Here is a 19,253-nt window from a genome sequence, read left to right as displayed (position 1 = left end):
TCTGTCTAGAAATGTGTGCCAGTTACTGGCCTCAGCAGTATAGGACCCTTGAGGACAATGATGATCTGCATCAGTGACAAGGGTTTAGGGGCACACTTCTTTGTTGTGAAGTGGAGTAGACGCACTTTCACGGTTGAGCTCCCGAGTCAGTGCGCCTGTGCCACTTCATGATGCAACAGCACATGCGCAGTGTTTGTATGGGAAAAGGGTCCATAAACCAGCTCAGGGGCGTTGCTGAAAGGCCTGGAGGTGGGGAGGAAGCTCAGAGAAGCGTTGCAGCCCTAGGCCTCATCTCTTTGACCCCACCGCCACAGGAATAAAAATATTTTTCAGGAAATAACGGCACCAGCAAGATTTCTGAAAACAGCCATGCTCTTCTGTTATTATCAGCTACACTAAAGTACCAGCTTTAAGCTCTCTGCAGTGACAGAAACCCTGTGACCTTTGTATCGGACAGACATTTATACATACCTGGAGGTAGAGTTCCATTGGGACACCATAATTCTTGATTAGTTGTTGATTTACTGGCACCTAGAAAGGAAAAGACTGTTAGCATACAGAAATCTCTAAAGATTAATAAATGGAACTGTAAAAATAGCAAAATACTATTATGCAAATTTACTTTAAAGTGTCACTGTCATTATTTTTATTTTTATTTTTTTTGCAGAAATCAATAGTCCAGGCGATTTTAAGAAACTTTGTAATTGGGTTTATTAGCCGAAAAATGCATTTTTATCATGAAAAAGCAGTTTAAAGCTCTCCCCCCTGTCTTGATTGTTGTCTATGGAGGAGAGAAGATGAGGCTCCAAAACAGGACAACAAAGAGCTAATTTACAGCTACATCACCAGGCTATCTCCTCTGATGTCACCACTGACCTCTGAATACTGGATTTCAGCCGGCTCCCTGTTGTGTAATCCTTTGTTCTCTGCTCTCTGCTGTCGACTCATCTCAATAATCTCTCCTCCCCTCTCCATAGCACAGACAGAACCTGTCTGATTGAGATTTCCTGATTCTGAGCAGTGGATGGCAAAAAAGAGAGGAGGGGGGACCTGGGAAAAGTCTTTTTAAATGCAGATAATGGCAGATTTGCCAAATAAACCCAATTACAAAGTTTTTTTTAAATTGCCTGGACTATTGATTTCTGCAAAAATAAAAAATTTATGACAGTGATTCTTTAAGTGATTTTCCTATTAAGGTTTTTTTGTTGACATTTTGATAGGAATGAAGGCCTTCTTAAAGAGCTGTACAGCCTCCATGTTCTGCCATATATAGATACTCTCCACTGGCTACAGTGGGGTAGACTTACTATTAGCGGTCCTGTTTGTGCATATCTCTTTAGTGCCATAGTGTTTGATATAGCAATCTGCTGTGTGCCAGATCATTACCCAGGCGCAACAATGCACAAGGAGAAAAAGTTGAGACACAGAAAGCATTATGCCTTTCCCCATTGTCTCCTTATATCTCTGTACAGCATCCAGTGGTAAACAACACAATTTTTTAAAAACAATCGAAGGAATTACAATTATGAAATATTTACTAAATGGAGCCAGAATATGACTGACGGAATGTATTTTATAGCTGTGATATCTGTTCTTGAACCTTATGCACGGTCATATTTCTGATCTATTTTGGACAGATTTAATATTAATATGCATTTATCATAATAGGCAATCAATGGAACGGCAGCATGCCTGTGTGACTACACTTCATACTTACAGGAGACTGTGGCCCTCAGCTTTCAAGATTAGAGGGGTCTGATGAATAGGCCATAGGTGTTTTTGGTAAAACAAGATTTTAAGGATAGATTTTTTTTTTCTTCTTCATTGTAGCATTACAAGAACCATAACGTTTTTCGCTGCCAGATAGTGCCAATGGTAGTTTCTTCCTCATACACACACACACCTGAATGTTCATGTATTCCCTATGGAGAGGGTTATGCCACAGCCAGGCAGCTCTAGTGCAGACTTATTACTTTGACAACAAAAGGGTTGGGCTGCAAAACTCTTGCAAAACTCTCAATTTTTATAAGCACTGGTATTAGTGGTAGAGTCAGGAGGCCCCTTTACATCTGATACTGTCAGCCAAACCAGCCTCTTATAGACACCTTTACAGACCATTCATGCTCCACTGGGATAAAAGTACAGTGGTACCTTGGTTTAAGAGTAACTTGGTTTAAGAGCTCACAGTTTTTCAAAATTGTGACTTGGTGTAAGAGCATTGCTTTGGTGTAAGAGCTCCCTGTACTCGGTGGGAGCACGAGTAGAGGAGGGGCATGGTCTGCATAGCGGGGTCTACAGCCCTGTACTCTGACCCAGGAAGTCTCCCTCACCTTCCAAATCATAGCAGATCTACTTCAGGCTGGGGCTTACATCAGAGGACAGGACTGTGGAGGTAATCTCTCCATAGCTGTAACCCCTCTCTCCCCGGACAGAGTGCTGCATGTATGTGCCCACATATACCCTGCTCATTCCTTCATACTCCCTGCAGTCTCTGTCGGCCCTTGTGTTTCCCATCCTCTCCATTACTGTCCAGTAACTTATAATATCACATATTCTGCTGTTTTTGAATGTTTGTTTCATCTGTTTTCCATGTTATTCAGAATAATAAATCATTATTTTTGGGGTGTGGAACCAATTATCTGCATTTCTATGATTTCTTATGGGAAAATTTGCTTTGTTTTAAGAGTGAACTTGGATTACAAGTGCCGTCCTGGAACGAATTATGCTCGTAATCCAAGGCACCACTGTGTATGCAAAAAAGCTCCCTCACATAAGGAAAAAAAGCTTCTTTGCACAAGAAAAAATAATAAAATATTTCTTTTAATCCTGTAAACCCTGTTAAAGTTAAAAGGGTTGTCTAGTGAAAAACTTTTTCTTTTAAATCAACTGGTGTCAGAAAGTTATATAGATTTGTAATTTACTTCTATTAAAAATTATCAAGTTTTCTATGGGGATTCATAGAAAACCGAGACAGAGTTACTGTCTCGGCCACAGATGTCAGCAGAGAGCGCTGTGTCAGACTGAAAATAAAACACCACTTCCTGCAGGACATATAGTAGCTAATAAGTATGGGAAGGCTTGAGAATTTTTAATATTTCATATTTCTGACACTTCTGATTTGAAGAAAAAAGTTTTTCGCTGGACACCCCCTTAAAACTGCCCCCTCCCCAAAAGAGGGAACCTGTCATTAAAAGCCTGAGTACTTCTCTTGGACAGCAGTGCAGTACACAGTACTAATACATGCAGGACATACTTAAATCCTTGCTCTTTGACTCTAAAGCTTATATGTAGATACTGCTATCAAACTAGGACACTATCTGCCCATTCTCTCACATTGTACTCGGCATTTCCTGTCACGACTCTTCTCTCTCGCTGGGGCGGCTTTATATACTGTGTGGTCTCTATAGAAAACAGGAAAGGCTGCAAAATGATTTTTTAAACATATTTCAGATTATGATCCAGGGCAACATCTGGCGGCATTTTGATAAAAATCTTTTCTAGATTCTAACAAAACCAGGAAAGGCTTAGTCACCAACACATCTCACTCCTGAAATCTGTACGCGCTCTAAAGTTTTGTACTTTAGGTCGGGCCATAGTGTTATTTGCTGCTTAAGAACCTAGTTCAGATGGAGTGGCCATAGACATTAGGTAAAAGTAGGTTGATGGTTGAATAGACATTAAACAATCGTTTGATTAATGATTAATTGTTTTACAGATATGCACATTTTATTCCATGTCGTCAAATTTGTTACAGCTACATATACATAATCGTCGACACAGGGCGGAGGATGGGCGATCTTTATAGGCGTATTCTGGGAAAGTTCTGCGAGTATTCTTCCCTGAACGAGCGATCATTTATGTGTGAATGTTCTTTCGCACAATAACCATCTGTTATCTGTTGGCTATAATGATTATTTTTTGTCGAAGTTTATTTACTTTATTTGAAAATGACAAAGGGAAATGATTCAAAATTTTATTACATTTTATACTTTAACAAATATTTTTGACTTGGTACGTGTATTTTATTTAAATCCCCTTAGGGGTCTTGTATAATGACTGAATGTTCTTTCGCATGATAATGATCTGTTATATGTTTGCTATAATGATTGTTCCGTGGGGAATTGGGGGGGGGGGGTGCTAGGAAAGAATACCCTTATTGGCTTTGTTAACACACATCAAAAATAGAGAGAAGGCGGACGATTTTGATATTTTAAAAAAGTCAGTCTTTGCCGCAATTTTACTGACTGCAATGGCAATGTATTGAAGTCAATGGAAGACGGACGTCCAATGCACACAATGCATTGAATAACGGACGTTTTTACCGCGGCCGTCAAAATAAGGAACATAATCATTATTTTCAGACGTCTTTTGCAAAAAGCAGATGTTTTTATTAGTTCTTCACACACTTTTTTCTTTTGTCCCCGTTCTATCTCCGTTTTTACCATTAAACTCAATGGACTTTTCAATTAAGCCGCACGCAAAGTACGATTAGTAACCCCAAACTAGAATAATGTGCAAACACCAGGGGAGGCCAGGCTGCTAAATGACGTCTGTTATTTTAGACTCAAAATGACGGACGTAATTTTAAACGGAGCTGAAAAAACTTGTAAACATAGCCATTTACACTAAAATTAGTAAATGCCATAAAAAATAAACATCATGGAGGAAAAACTGCTCGCAATTTTCGGGTGCTTTTCATGGTGTTTTTTCAGCCTAAAAAACACTGTGCTAAATTCATGTCTAAGGGAAGCCTGAGGGCTTTTTCCATGGTGGTCTGTGTCACAGCCATGGCGGTGTCGCCTGCTCTGAGCCTCCACCACACCTGCTCTTCCCGCTGGCTGTTCTCACCGCACTCCGGAGCCCATGTGCAGGAGTTCCTGCTACCCCTGGACTTCACCTGTCTGCTCTTCTGCTCCATCCTGCTGTGCCCTGCCTAGGAGGCGGGGACCTGCACCGGATCATGCAGATGGGAAGAGCTAGTGTGCCCTTAATTGATTAACACCAAACACATCCTTGTTATAAACATGTCCACCTGCCCTGACCTCCCTTGTTGGAGCCTCTGCATGCTAAACCTTAGTATTGTTGTCCCAGCTCTCCTGCTGTGATTCCTAGCTTTGAATCCTGCTGTGTTGCTGCCTGCTCTCCTGCCTACGTGCCTCCAGCTGCACCTCACCCGTTACTGCTAGCAAGCCAAGCCAGGGTTAGCGACCTGGGGATCCCCTGCCACAGCAAGTCCATGGAGGCTCTGGTGAAGACAAGTGGCCCTTAGACTCTGCTTCCTGGAGCAGCAGTTCAGTGGATTCATGACTCCAGTCATTACAATCTGTAATTTCTATTAACACCATTTTCACAGAAATTGGACTTTTTGATCCTTGTTTATTCCAAATTTTTTCGGAGATATATGACAAAAACACAATTCTGGTATTTAGTTATGCGTTTTTTTTTCTTTTTAATACTGCCTTCACTGTGCACAATCATTACAGTTTAACAGTCCAGACATTTCTGCATACCAAGTATGTATATTTTATTTATTTTAAAATGGTAAAGGGAAAAATTAGAAATGTTATGACATTTTATACTTTTAAGAACGTTTTTAATTTTGTACCCTTTTTTTTTTTTTGTATTTAAATCACCTTAGGGGCCTTGTATAAGTAGTTATTAGAGTGCTTATATTGATAAATGCAATGCGTATTTATTGGATTGGTCTGTTAACTTGGTGATCTACTAGTACAGCCTGGTTATAGGAGGCTGTAGTGGTAGATCGGTTGGAAGTCCTCAGGCTGCTATGATAACTGATTGGCACACAGTGATTGCTCATTGGGGAAGCCGATTGGACCCAAATGTAGCAGCGTTTAACTGTCAAGAGGGCAGATGAGCTCACTTACTGTGGCTGTCAGTTGAGCTGAAAGCAACTGAGCTGAAAGCAACTGACAGTCACTGAAGGAGAAAGCAAGAGTCTGACTTTAAGGGTGGTATTACACGGGCCGATGGGGGCCCAATAATACCTGTAAACGAGCAGCGATCTGCTAGATTGTCGCTCGTTTACTGGGCCTATTACATGGCCCGATAATCGTTTAACAAGGGCTGCAAGGACATCGTTACCGATGTCGTTGCAGCCCTTGTTTAAACTACATACATTACCTATCCACGTTCCAGGGCTGCTCCTGCGGTCCGCTTCTGCCCGGGTCCCGAGCGCTCCAGCTTCAGAGTGGCCTGTCAGCTGACAGGCCACTCAGCCAATCACAGGCCAGGACCGCCGTGGCCTGTGATTGGCTGAGTGGCCTGTCAGCTGACAGGCCACTCTGAAGCTGGAGCGCGCGGGACCCGGGGAGAAGCAGACCGCTGGAGCAGCCCTGGAATGTGGATAGGTAATGTATATCGTCAGTTGCCGACCACGCACCGCTGTTACGCCATTACACGTAGCGGTGCGCGGTCGGCGCTCAACAAATATATGTCCAAACCTATATGAACGATCAGCCGATGATCGTTGTCATCGGCTGATCGTTGTATTTATTACATGGAACGATAATCGGCCGAATCGGGACGATTATCGTTCCGTGTAATAGTACCCTAAAGCAACTAAAATCTGCTTTTAATCCAAGATCTGTCCTGCGGTCTGTCCTAAAAACAACTTTTAAACTTGCAGCCCTATGGCCGTGGCCTAGAGTGTGTGTGCATTAGGCTGGCACAACCTCTCTGTCCCTCCTCCCTGCCCTCTTCATCATTAGGAATGCTCCTGGAACATTTTCTCCTGTCTGAACATTGCACAGGTGCCTTAATTATCCAGCCCATGTTCAGTATTAACACAGCTGATGAATAGGAGGCAATCTGTCTGGAGCATTCCTAATGATGAGGAGAGCGGTGGGGAGGGACAGAGAGGTGGTGCCAGCCTAATGCATACACAATCTAAGCCGGCAAGTTTAAAAGTTGTTTTTTAGGACAATAAATGCATCACCTGCCGAATGGATCCCAGGACAGATCTTGGATTAAAAGCAGCTATCCGAAGGTACAAACGGTTTGGGGGGGTCAGATTGTGGGTACAGAGTCGCTTTAAATCAACTGGTCAGGAAGTTATATAGATTTGTAATATACTTCTATTTATCTCTAGTCTTCCAGTACTTATCAGCTGCTGTATATCCTGCAGAAAGTGGTGTATTCTTTCCAGTCTGTTACAGTACTCATACTGGAAGAAAACATCACTTTTTGAATAGTAGAAATTACTAATTACTTTTGAATAAAGTAAATTACTAATGTATATAACTTTCTGCCACCAGTTTATTTGAAAGAAATTATTCTACAAAGTACCCCTTTGCTGAGTATTTTGGTCAGTATTTTGCAAAACCAGGAGTGGTTTGAAAACACAGTAAGGTTGGTATTACACGGGCCGATAGGGGCCCGATAATACCTGTAAACGAGCGCCGATCTACTAGATCGTCGCTCGTTTACTGGGCCTATTACACGGCCTGATAATCGTTTAACAAGGGCTGCAGGGACATTGTTACCGATGTCCTTGCAGCCCTTGCTTAAACGATATACATTACCTATCCAGGCTCCAGGGCTGCTCCTGTGGTCCGCTTCTCCCCGAGTCCCGCACGCTCTAGCTTTAGAGTGACCTGTCAGCTGACAGGCCGCTCAGCCAATCACAGGCCAGGACGCCGCGGCCTGTGATTGGCCAGGCAACTTGTCAGCTGACAGGCCACTCTGAAGCAAGAGCACGCGGGACCCGGGGAGAAGACCGCAGGAGCAGCCCTGGAACGTGGATAGGTAATGTATATCGTCAGTTGCTGGCCGCGCACTGCTATTACACGTAGCGATGCGCGGTCGGTGCCTGACGAATGTAGGTAAGAACCTATTTCAACAATCAGCCGATGATCGTTGTCATCGGCTGAACGTTGTATTTATTACACAGAGGGATAATCGGCCGAATCGAGGCGATTTGGCCGATTATCGTTCCGTGTAATAGTACCCTAAGGCTATGTTTACACACTGCTGAAATTGATTAGATGGCCACCATTTAAGGTAAAATAACAGCCTATATTTGTCATAGAATGATGGCCAACCACTAAATTTCATCAGTGTGTGAACATAGCCTTTCTATGTTTTCAATCCACTCCTGGTTTTGGTTGCAAAAATACTGTGTGGGAACATAGGACATTTAAAGATCCATATTAAGGCTATCATTTTGAAAATGCAGTCCATTCTGCAGGCAGCATCTTATAGAAAGGATGAGCTGAGCAGATTAATATGTAGTTTTGTAGTGAAAATTCTAAGATAAATTATCATTTATTTGTTTAAATTTCTGCTTATTCTGGGTTAAAGAGGATGTACCACCAAGGTACATCCCCTTGAATTTAACACACCGATAGAACGGCGCCGTTGTATCCAGCGGTATCGGGCCATGCTGAAGTGGTGGAGGTCGGCTGGCCCACCCCCAGTGGGAGGGAATTCTCTCCCCTCTATGACGCGGCTCCATTGATTTTTTTTTTTCTTTTTTTTTTTTTTAACTTCTTTTGGTTCTGTGGCAGGTTTGGCGTTTTTTGATTTTTCAGCAAACTGTGGCGTTTCTTTCTCAGAGTTTAATTGAATTTTTTTCTGTTTGTTTCAAAACCACATACTCCATTATGCGCACTACGGGGGAGATTTATCAAACATGGTGTAAAGTAGAGCTGGCTCAGTTGCCCCTAGCAACCAATCAGATTCCACCTTTCATTTTCCAAACAGTCTGTGAGGAGTGAAAGGTGGAATCTGATTGGTTGCTAGGGGCAACTGAGCCAGTTTCACTTTACACCATGTTTGATAAATCTCCCCCGTAGTGTGAACCTGGCCTAACAGTGCGAACCACTGAGTGCATGAGTGTGATTACAAAATAACAGTTGGTCTTACAAAAAAAGGAAAAAAGCCTTTATTACATCTCTGTAGATGGAAAAATAAAAACATTTTCGCTCCTAAAGGCAAAAAGGAAAAATGAAAACACAAAAATAGAAAATGGGCACAGACTTTAAAAGGAGCCCATATCTTTTTTTTCTACATAACTAAAGAGGAGTAACATATTGATAAAAGTTTTTTGTTTTTTTTTTACCTGTGGTACTTGGAGGTCTCGAACTTGAATGACCTGGGGAAAAAAAATGATTTAACGTTTTATTATGTATGGTAGAGATGGTTCGTTTTACATTTTAATGTAAGAATATGAACACTTCTGTAATTATATTGAAAATCAGAATGAAGCACTCTGCAGATATGAGTCTCTCTGGGTACAGACTGCACATAAACCGTGTACTGTCAGGGTACATTTCTCTGTAGTCTTTGCAGCATGCACTCCGGGCCTGTTCCCTTTGCACCTCATATAAGGGTCATGGCTTTCAGCTATAAGTGTAGGAAGGGGGCAGCTTAGCAGCTGTACCTTCACTACTCCACTAAGGAGGGGCCCAACAGAGGTCAAGTGTGCAGGATGAGGGGGGGGAGTAAATGCAACTCAAAAAACAAGAATGTCAGGAACTACATGTAATGATATTTTTGTATTACCACAGTGTTTTATGTAACATATACAATGAGATATCCCAGTATTGTGCTTCATACAGAAAAAGGGAACTATAATAAGAATTATTCTAGAAATTTTAGCCACTTAACAAAAGATACTATAGACTGTAAATCTAAACTTTAACTTAGTCTAGTAGTACAAGCTCAAAGAACAAAAAGCTATTACAATCTGTATAAAACGACTGAAATCTGTGTCTAATAATTTCTTACCTTCTAGGGGTCGAACGCCTGCCATACTTGTGAGGCCTGCAAAAAAGACATGTTACAGGATTAGCTAAAATGTCTCCCATTAGTGGCATCCAGTGGATTTATATTCTATACAAGGGCCATTCCATCCAAACTGAACCTTTTCGTAACACCCGTAACACCCAGTTAAACCTAGTAAAAAAAGAGTCTTAATGTATATTTATAACTTTTGTGGTTAAATTGTATTTTTTTAAATTAGCTGTTAAAAAAATAAATGTTTAACTAGGTGTTACGGGTGTTACGAAAAGGTTCAGTTTGGATGAAATGGCCCACAACCAGTTCACTTTAACAGCATTCTAAAAGAATAGATTTCCATTTTACAACCTACAACCTTTCATATGGATCTTGTTGAATTTGGGTTGTGTGTTGTGGCTTTATGAAGTGGTGCAGTGATGATCTGATGTGGAGAATGGCTTCAGTACGTGTTTGAGGACGCTTCATGGGGCCACAATATAGCTTAGGGACCGGTTCTAGTTGCTTATCTTAAAGTGAATCTGTCACTCCCTGACCGCCCACCGATCTGGCAGCACCACTGGATAGATATCAATAAAGTCATTTAAAAGATAACTATGTTGCCTGTGTCTGTATTTGTATTTTATTCAGGCCATGAAAAGCGTCAAGGACGCTTATAGTTCCTGGGTCCCAGCACCTCCACGATTTATAGTGCTGTATGTGCGCTCCTTTGCACAAAATACGACACACACGGAGAATACAGCACAGTAAGGTGTTAGGGGCGCAGTGGCCCAGGAAATGATGGGCCCTGCTTCCCTGACAGTATTCATAGCTCAAATAAAAAAGTTTATTCACGAAGCACAGACAGCAACAGTAAGTTCTGAATGCTTTTATGGATCTAGTGGTGTGGTCAGCGGGTGACATTCACTCTAAAAGATGTCTGCATTGGAACGGATTAGAGGTTACCAGGTGGTGGCTTTGTGCCAGTGCTGTAATGCCAGTGTTCTAGCTGGTGGTATCATTGTATCTTGAGGGTTCAAGTTTGCCTAATATTTATATGTTTAAAGATTTGATTCTAAAAAAAAAGATATACAGGATGGAAGACACACAGGAAATACGATGGAAAGATAAAATATATATATATTCAAGATATTAACAAACTGCAGGAAGCTAGTGGATGTAAGCAGATGTCTCCTGGAGCCCTGAATGGGCTATGAAGGGAGAAAACCACAAGGTAAGAAGCTAGAAACTTTATTATTAATAGAAAGCTGGTTAGATCCGTGGAATAGTCCCAGCAGTTGTGGTGGAGACTTTGTACAATAACATCATTTACACGGCAAGAAACCAACATAAGGAATTTCTTCATTTCTTTATATTATTGGTGATAGACTGACATGGAAAGTGTTATCGTCCCTATGGTTGAGACTAAGAAAAAGGTTTTTATTCACCTTGAGCACCCGCCATAATAAGGCTTTAGGAAAGAAGCTCTAAGGGCCCTATTACACAGATCGTTCTGTGTAATTGGGGGCAACAATTGAAAAATCGTTCTTATGTCGTTGATCGTTCATTTAGATCTAAACCTAAAATCGTTGTTAATCGTTCGCTGATTGTTCACTGTAATTCCACATTCGTTCGCTCAAGTTCCGCATTTGTTCACTAATTGTTTAGTGTAATTGCACATTGTTCATTGTTTTGCTGGGATCAGAAGAAATAAACTAGGGATGGTCTGAACCTGCCGAGGTTCGGGTTCGTAAGAATCCGAACTCTCGGCAATGATTCCCGCTGTCTGCCCGCTCCGTGGAGAGGGTGGATACAGTGGGAGGACCGCCTGGAAAACTGGGATACAGCCATAGCCATAGACTGTATCCCAGTTTTCCAGGCGTTCCTCCCGCTGTATCCACCCGCTGCACGGAGCGGGCAGACAGCGGGAATCTGATGCCGAGCGTTCGGGTTCATACGAACCCGAACCTCGGCAGGTTCGGACCATCCTTAAAATAAACGATCTTAGTAATGATCGTAACTAACGACTATGGCTCTGTGTAATATGGTGAACAATTTCAGGTTAACGATAAACAATCTTGTTTGCGATCGTTTATCGTTAATCGTTAAAAATCACTCCATGTAATAGTACCTTAAAACACTACTGTAACAATTAGAGATGAGACATTGAATGCAGCCTTAGGGAGTCCTGGAAAATATGGCAACAGTCTATGTCCTATGGCTGTATTCATGTTTTCCAGGGAGTCTTAGTGCTGCATCCAACTTCTTTAGCCAGCGGTAATGAAATTCAGAGCGTTCAGTGTTCAGACAAACATGACAGACATGTACTTGAAGTTCTCTATTCTCTAGTAACAATCATTAGCTGGGCTCAACCCTTATAGTAAAGAATATCCCTTTAAGGGTTGGACCAGGGACATACTATACAATTTATGGCCTGCTTTAGATTGGCCCAACATTTAATACCAGCATCAGCTTTTAGAGTTAAATGATTCATCCTGTCAAGCACCCATATGTGTAATACCAGACAACCCGAGGGGAAATCCTAGCAAAGATGAGCAAAGATTTCCCTTATTGCAAAGTACAATGTGGGTGATTTTTACTTGTGTTGCTACAATAGAGACAAAAGAGAGGAAATCCCCACTGTAGATTTTTTTTCTTCACCCTTTAATGTGAATACAATAAGTTTTGCCACACACCTTTGCACATACCTGACCTCTAGTAGGTGAGGTCAAGAAAGGGTGCTGAGCCAAAACCTCAGCATTTTTAGGAAGCCAATTTTTATTCTTCTTAAAGGAAGCTTGTAACATTGTGCAGTCTGAACTGTTGTCTTTAGATTATTGCACATAAGGAGCGGAGCTGATTAACTTGTGTGAAAAAATTCTGTATAATGTAACTCTGTTTATTTAATTACACAATTTATTCAATTATTACAATTTTTCTGGATTTGATGTGACAAAAAATGCGCAATTTTGCACTTTGAATTTTTTTGGGCGCTTACGCCATTTACCGTGAGAGATCAGGAATGAAATAAATTAATAGTTCGGGCAAATACGCACGCGGCGATACCAAACATGTTTATTTATTTCTTTTTATTTATAAAATGGGGAAAGGCTTTTATTAGGGGAGGGCATTTTTTATTAATAATTTTTTTTTTTTTTTTACACACATTCTAGGGGGACTTCTAGTATAACTACACTAATCTGCTGCAGCCAAAAGCAAAAGTGCCGAGCCAGGATCAGCGACATTACGGCGCAGACTCCGGTCGAGGGGGCAATCCCCCCCACTAGACACCAGGGAAGGGGAAAAGCAGTATTTTAAATGCAGCTGTCAACTTTGTGTGCAGTGGTGAATTGGGATGCAGGCACACACGGATGCGCCTGCATCCGAATTCACCACAAATGAAGATCATCCAGCTGGTACCGCAGTACCGGCCGGGATAATCATTCTGGTTAACCCCGGACCATTAGGAGGGGTTAACATGAAGGAATGGGCAGCAGGGGAAGGGTTAAAGAGAACCAATCATGGAAGAAAGTAAAAAAAATTTTATTCCCTAATTAGATGTAAATCGTAATTTTATTGACATTTGTAAATAAATATAATTCATTATTTTTATTGTCACGTTTTTGAATTATTCCCTTTTTACTTTCCTGTCTCGAGCCGGCTCTTTTCAAAAGAGCCGGCGCGAGACAGGAAACTCCCGTCATGCAGAGCGGCAGGAAAGGTTCCTATGATCCTTTGCCCGCCGCTCCGTTAATACACAGTGATCTCGCGCTATACAGCGCAAGATCGCTGTGTATTTTCTAGTCCCTCTTCTCTAATCTATTTATTAAGATACAGACTGCCTCTGCAGTCTGTATCTTTATACTTTACCTATCCTCTTCTTCGGTGCAGCAAGGCCGGCGCCGCAATCTTGATTACGTCACTTGCGTTCCAGCGGTGGAACGCAAGGCCCGTAATTAAGATGGCGGCGCCCGGCCGTGCGGCACTGAATCAGAGGATAGGTAAAGTATAAAGATACAGACTGCAAATGCAGTCTGTATCTTCATGAGGTCTATCTATGAAGATACAGACTGCATTTGCAGTCTGTATCTGGGTTATACTGTACCCGATGTACATCCCTGCTGCGATTTTGTCTGCAGCCCTCCCCATTAACCCCCTAGCCGCCGGACATAATACATTACCGGGTCCCCGTTCCTGCTTGCTTTGGGGCTCCCGGTGTCTTCACGGCCCGCCCGGCCAATCAGTGCGCTGCGGCAGGGCAGCGCACTAATTGGCCGGGCAGAATGTGCCGGGAGCCGCCGAAGCAAGCAGGAACGGGGACCCCCCGGCTGCAGGATCGCCCCCCACACCCCCCGGCCGCATGATCGCCCCCCGCTGCACCCCCCAGCCGCATGATCGCCCCCCGCACCCCCGGCCGCACGATTGCCCCCTGCACCCCCCGGCCGCACGATCGCCCCCTGCACCCCCCGGCCGCACGATCGCCCCCCGCACCCCCCGGCCGCACGATCGCCCCCCGCACCCCCCGGCCTCATGATCGCCCCCCGCACCCCCCCTCTGCACGATCACCCCCCGGCCGCACGGTCGCCTCCCCGCAGCCCCCGGCCGCACGATTGCCCCCCGCAGCCCGTGCGGCCGGGAAGTGCGGGGGGCGATCATGCGGCCGGGGGCGATGGGGGCTGCGGGGGGGCGATCGTGCGGCCGGGGGGTGCGGGGGGCGATCATGTGTATGCTGGCTTGGGATTGGTGGCTTTAAGGGAGCTTCTGATTGGTTAAGAGGCAACCTATAGAAAGAGTGTATCTGGGGCTTTAGGATAAAGTTTGCCTCAGGGGGACATGTAGGGATTGGAGGAGACACAGGGAGGGGGCGTGGTCAGAGCTTATTTAGAAGCTGGCACAGGGAATTTTCTGTCACTTTGCCCACGCTGTGGAAGATTTAGGAGAAAAGAATAAGTAGCTGCGACCCGCTCTCCCTCCCTCTGGTCTTGTATCGCTTATGTATGTTTAGTTTCTTTTCCTGTGGGGTAAAGCCGTTCTAATAAAGAAAAGGGCTTTCAGTTATATATATATATTTATTTGTTTATGACATGGTTGAATGTATGGTCTGAGCTGGAAGAGTGAGACTATTGATGTCTGTTGATATATTTATGAATTTAAGTATCTATAGGTTTTTAAAATGTGTCTATTTTAAAGAATTTTAATAAATTAAGTTAATACCAATTGTTTGGTCTATTATTTGATTATAGTAAGTTTAGCTTATTATAAAGGGTTACAATTAGTATGCTCTATTCCTCCATGTGACCAGGCCGGGTCACAGAACGGCTGGTGTTATACGTAGTGTGAACCTGGCCTATGAGTGACCCAACACATATCTGTCAGGACAGTATAAAGAGTTACCAAGGAGCTGCATGCTTGTAGGAATATAAAAGTTTGCCTCATTCAATACACCCAAACATTAACCAAGACTTTAAAGAGGTTTCCCCACCATACTTAGACATTAAAAAAAGTACAAGAAATGCATTGCTTCTGCTTGTATGAATAGAGAATATCCATCTGGACAGAAACAAAGGCAGATTTGTTTCACAAATTACAGTACTCATTCCCCCTTAGAAGGGCAAGGATTTCCCATTGACAGATTACGCCTAATCATGTTAAGCAGAAGTGTAGGAAAATAGTTTAAGTAGTTGGGTAGTAGTTTATATGGCTAAAGAGGGGGAATATGGGGGAAGGTTTCTCCTTTCTCAAATTGTGATGGAAATGTAACTGGGTTTGGGAGGGTCCTGTAAGGAAGGGTGTGGGAAGTTTTGGGAGAGAGGGTTTCTTGAATGCGCTTGGTAGACATTATCTTTGTGATATGTGAAATTGCTTTTTGTATAATAAAATTTATCAAAATAATAAAAAAAATACATACATTAAACAGATTAAATTATTTCTTTACTCTCTATAGTGCAAGATGTAGATTCTTTGACTCACAGGGCCATCTTGATACTATTGGATTTAGGCTGTCAGCCATCTAGAGGTCCAAATAAGTGGTAATATTTGCTAAAAAGCCGCTACTCCTATTGTCTGGCATCCAACAGCACAAATCACTTATGTTATAGTAAGGTCAGTGGTTGACCTGGACTGATTGGTGTAAGACTGTAGAAATTTTACTTTGAAAGTGACTGTTATTAGATGGCCCAATTATAAACTGTAAATGAGTGCTGATCTGCTAGATCGGCGCTCGTTTACTGAGCAATTAGACGAGCCGACTATCGGGCAGCAATGGCTGCACGGACATCGTTAGCGATGTCCATGTAGCCCTTGCCTTTAATATAAAATAATAAAGTAATAACTCACCTTACCACGTTCCCTGGTGTCCTCGGGCCTTCTCCGGTGTCCTATTACTTTATTATTTTATATGACAATCAGCCGTCAGCTGGGCATCGCTATTACATATAGCCATGCATGCCCGAGCTTCTTTATTATGTTCCTGCACCCCCTGCCTGCAGTGGATTTTTTGTATTTTCCCAGAGTTCTTCTTTAATAATCATAGTGCTAAACAACACTCACGTATCAGGCAAAGGGAACAAAAGCTTCTAAATAAAAAACGGGACCTTTTTGTTGTTTGTCTGACGTTTCAGCAAAGTTGCAGATTTTTAGTAATAATTGGGTTTGATGCTTTGTTACTGGCATGCCCGAGCCTTATGCTTCTAAAGATCTTTGATAATAAGAAGAGTGTTATAAGAGAAGTATAAAAACATGTTTGACGGTATGTGCTTAATTTCCTGTTATTTGTATTGCACCAGCATATAGTACGTTGTAAGGGTTTCAGCATGCAGCTGCAGGTTCCTGTGTCTGCTTGAGCACTGGAGAGTTCACCTCTTTTGTTACACAAGCTTTTACCTTTCTTTACATTGCCCCATGTGTTTACATTGGGCTGTGTAGATGATGCGTGATGGCAACTCACATTCCAGGAAAGCTCACTCCATACTATGACAGGAAAAGCAAAACAACATTATATCTAGTGCTACTGTTTTAAGGGGTTATCCAGCGAAAATCTTTTTCTTTCAAATCAACAGGTGTCAGAAAGTCATATAGATTTGTAATTTACTTCTATTAAAAAAAAAATCCCAAATCTTACCATACTTATTAGCTGCTGTATGTTCTGCAGGAAGTGTTGTTTTATTTTCAGTCTGACACAGTGCTCTCTGCTGACATCTCTGGCCGAGACAGGAACTCTGTCTCAGTTTTCTATAAATCGCCATAGAAAGCCTCTCCTGCTCTGGACAGTTCCTATCTCGGCCAGAGATGTCAGCAGAGAGCACTGTGTGAGAGTGAAAATAAAACATTTCTTGCAGGACATACAGCAGCTGATAAGTATGGGAAGATTTTTTAATATTTTTTAAGACTTTTTAAAGATTTTTTAATAGAGGTAAATTACAAATCTATATAACTTTCTGACACCAGTTGGTTTAATGAAAAAGATTTTCGCTGGATAACCTCTTTAAGGATTTCACGAGAATTACATAGTAGGGTTAAAAAAAGACACTTGTCCATCAAGTTCAAACTAGGAGGGGATGGATACAGGGAAGGGGGGTATACAAGGAGGGGATGGATACAGGGAAGGGGGACGGATGATGATAAGTTCTATACATATGCATTTATGTTACTTTGGTGCACAGATTCACTGTTCTCATGGTAAAGAAGGCTTGTCGCCTCCGGAGAACCTTTTGAGGAGGTTTTACCTGGAAGATTTTTTTTTCCCCATATTTCTTGTAGGGGCCATTTATATATTTAAATAAATGAATTGTATCTCCCCTTAAATGTCTTTTCTCCAGACTAAACAAATGTAATTCTATTAATCTCTCCTCATAACTAAGATGCTCCATTCCCCTTATTAGTTTAGTTGCCGTCTTTGTACCCTCTCCAGCTCTAGGACGTCCTTTCTGTGTATTGCTCAAATGTTACCAGGGTTCTGCTAACAGTAAATAATTTACTCTTTCAGATCAGGTTTTTCAATTTGAATAATTTACTTAAAAAAAAGGTTTATGTGCCTAGAAATTGCTGTTAAATACTTGTTATTACACACCAGTGCACCTTCCCTCTCAGAATGTCCACCTCGTGGTCAGTGCCAGTGGTCACATACCTAGTAGCTCGGTCTCAGGGTCTGAATCATCCTAATGAATGATGAGGGTCTGTAATTCCTGTTATTGTGCAGCTCAGCAAATAAGGGTCTTTTTGCATCAGCACTGGACACATTAAATGGACACTCATGAATTAGTAGAATAGCAGGGGGCACCTAAAACGTTACTATCTAGACATATACATATTTAAAATAAATAAATAATTCCAATTTTCATTTTGATCCATTTCACCCCAAAAATTGTTAATGAAACTCGATAAGTTATATAAACTCCAAAATTGTGCCGTTAAGAAGTACAGTTCAGCAATAAAACAAGCTCTTACGGCTATGTTGACATAATGATAAAAAAGTTACTACTCTTGAAAGGCGGAGAGGGAAAAAACAAGAAAATTGCTTGCTCAATAAAGTTAGTCTGTCATCCCCTGACCACCTACTGAGCCTGCAGCACCGCTGGGTAGATGTCCGTAAAAGCATTAAGAACATGCCTGTGTTTTTGTTTTAATAAAAAAAAAAAACCTTGAGGGTGCGTTCACACCTACAGGATCCGCAGCAGATCCGCAGCAGATTTGATGGTGCAGATTTGATGCTGTGTTCAGTTATTTAAATGAAATCTGCTGCAGATCTGCTTATTTTCCGCTGCGGATCCGGTAAGTGTGAACGTACCCTTAGGCTATGTTCACACTGTCAAAATGATGACTGTTTTTATTGCTAACGTCATTTGACAACAAATAACGTTCGTTAATTTTAACAGTAGCTGTCATTTTGACAGTGTAAACATAGCCTCATTTGGGATGTGCCAGGGTGGCAGGGCTGTCATCCCCTGTGCCCTAGCTTTGCTATTCCTTGTACTGTATGCAGTGGGCATCACTGATTTATGCCAAAGGGCGGGCATACAGCACAATGAGGTCAAGAGTTGCTAGGACCAAAGAAACAATAGGCCCCGCCTCCTTGACACTATTTACAGTCCAAAAAAGGATGCAGCAATAAAGGTACGGTATGTTCTGAATGCTTTTTTTTCTTTTATTGATATCTATCCAGCTCGGCAAGCTGTCAGGGGGAAAATGGGTCAAAAATGTCTGTTTTGCATGATTTTACATACCATAGCAATATTATTACAGACGTCACGAGAAGACCTAATTCCCAGATCTGGCAACATACCAGCTTTGTAAGTGGCATGATTTTAAGATGATTATTTTAACTCCATTAAAGCTCAGAAGCCAGTGTTCCTGCCCAATCCTTATCCAGAAAAAAGATAAGTCTCTCTCCTTTGGCAGGCAAGGTTAGCCTATTTATGGTTTACCTTGTCAGAGTGTTGACAGGACTAATCCTTGAAATTTTCTGCTATCATCCAGAGATTCCCTTGGCTTTTGATAGATAACAGGAAGGGATAGGCTCC

General features: G+C 42.1%; 1 protein-coding gene and 1 long non-coding RNA gene across 6 annotated transcripts in view; one reads left to right on the top strand and one right to left on the bottom strand.

Moving 5' to 3' along the window:
* Positions 1–19,253, top strand: part of LOC138767963 (uncharacterized) — a 126,018-nt gene that overhangs the window by 31,955 nt on the left and 74,810 nt on the right. The gene's annotated exons all lie outside the window — the stretch shown is intronic.
* LOC138767940 (adhesion G protein-coupled receptor E5-like) overlaps positions 1–19,253 on the bottom strand; it is a 65,295-nt gene that overhangs the window by 37,792 nt on the left and 8,250 nt on the right. For both annotated transcript variants that reach the window (XM_069945849.1, XM_069945858.1), the window contains exons 2-4: positions 9,748–9,783; positions 9,080–9,112; positions 472–531 (exon numbers count right to left, since the gene is read on the bottom strand). In XM_069945849.1, coding sequence (XP_069801950.1) covers positions 472–531; positions 9,080–9,112; positions 9,748–9,783 — 129 coding nt within the window. The remainder of the gene's footprint in view (positions 1–471; positions 532–9,079; positions 9,113–9,747; positions 9,784–19,253) is intronic.

This window comes from Dendropsophus ebraccatus, chromosome 1 (genome assembly GCF_027789765.1).
Source record: "Dendropsophus ebraccatus isolate aDenEbr1 chromosome 1, aDenEbr1.pat, whole genome shotgun sequence".
Classification (NCBI taxonomy): domain Eukaryota; kingdom Metazoa; phylum Chordata; class Amphibia; order Anura; family Hylidae; genus Dendropsophus; species Dendropsophus ebraccatus.
This window is presented reverse-complemented; position numbering and strand designations above follow the sequence as displayed.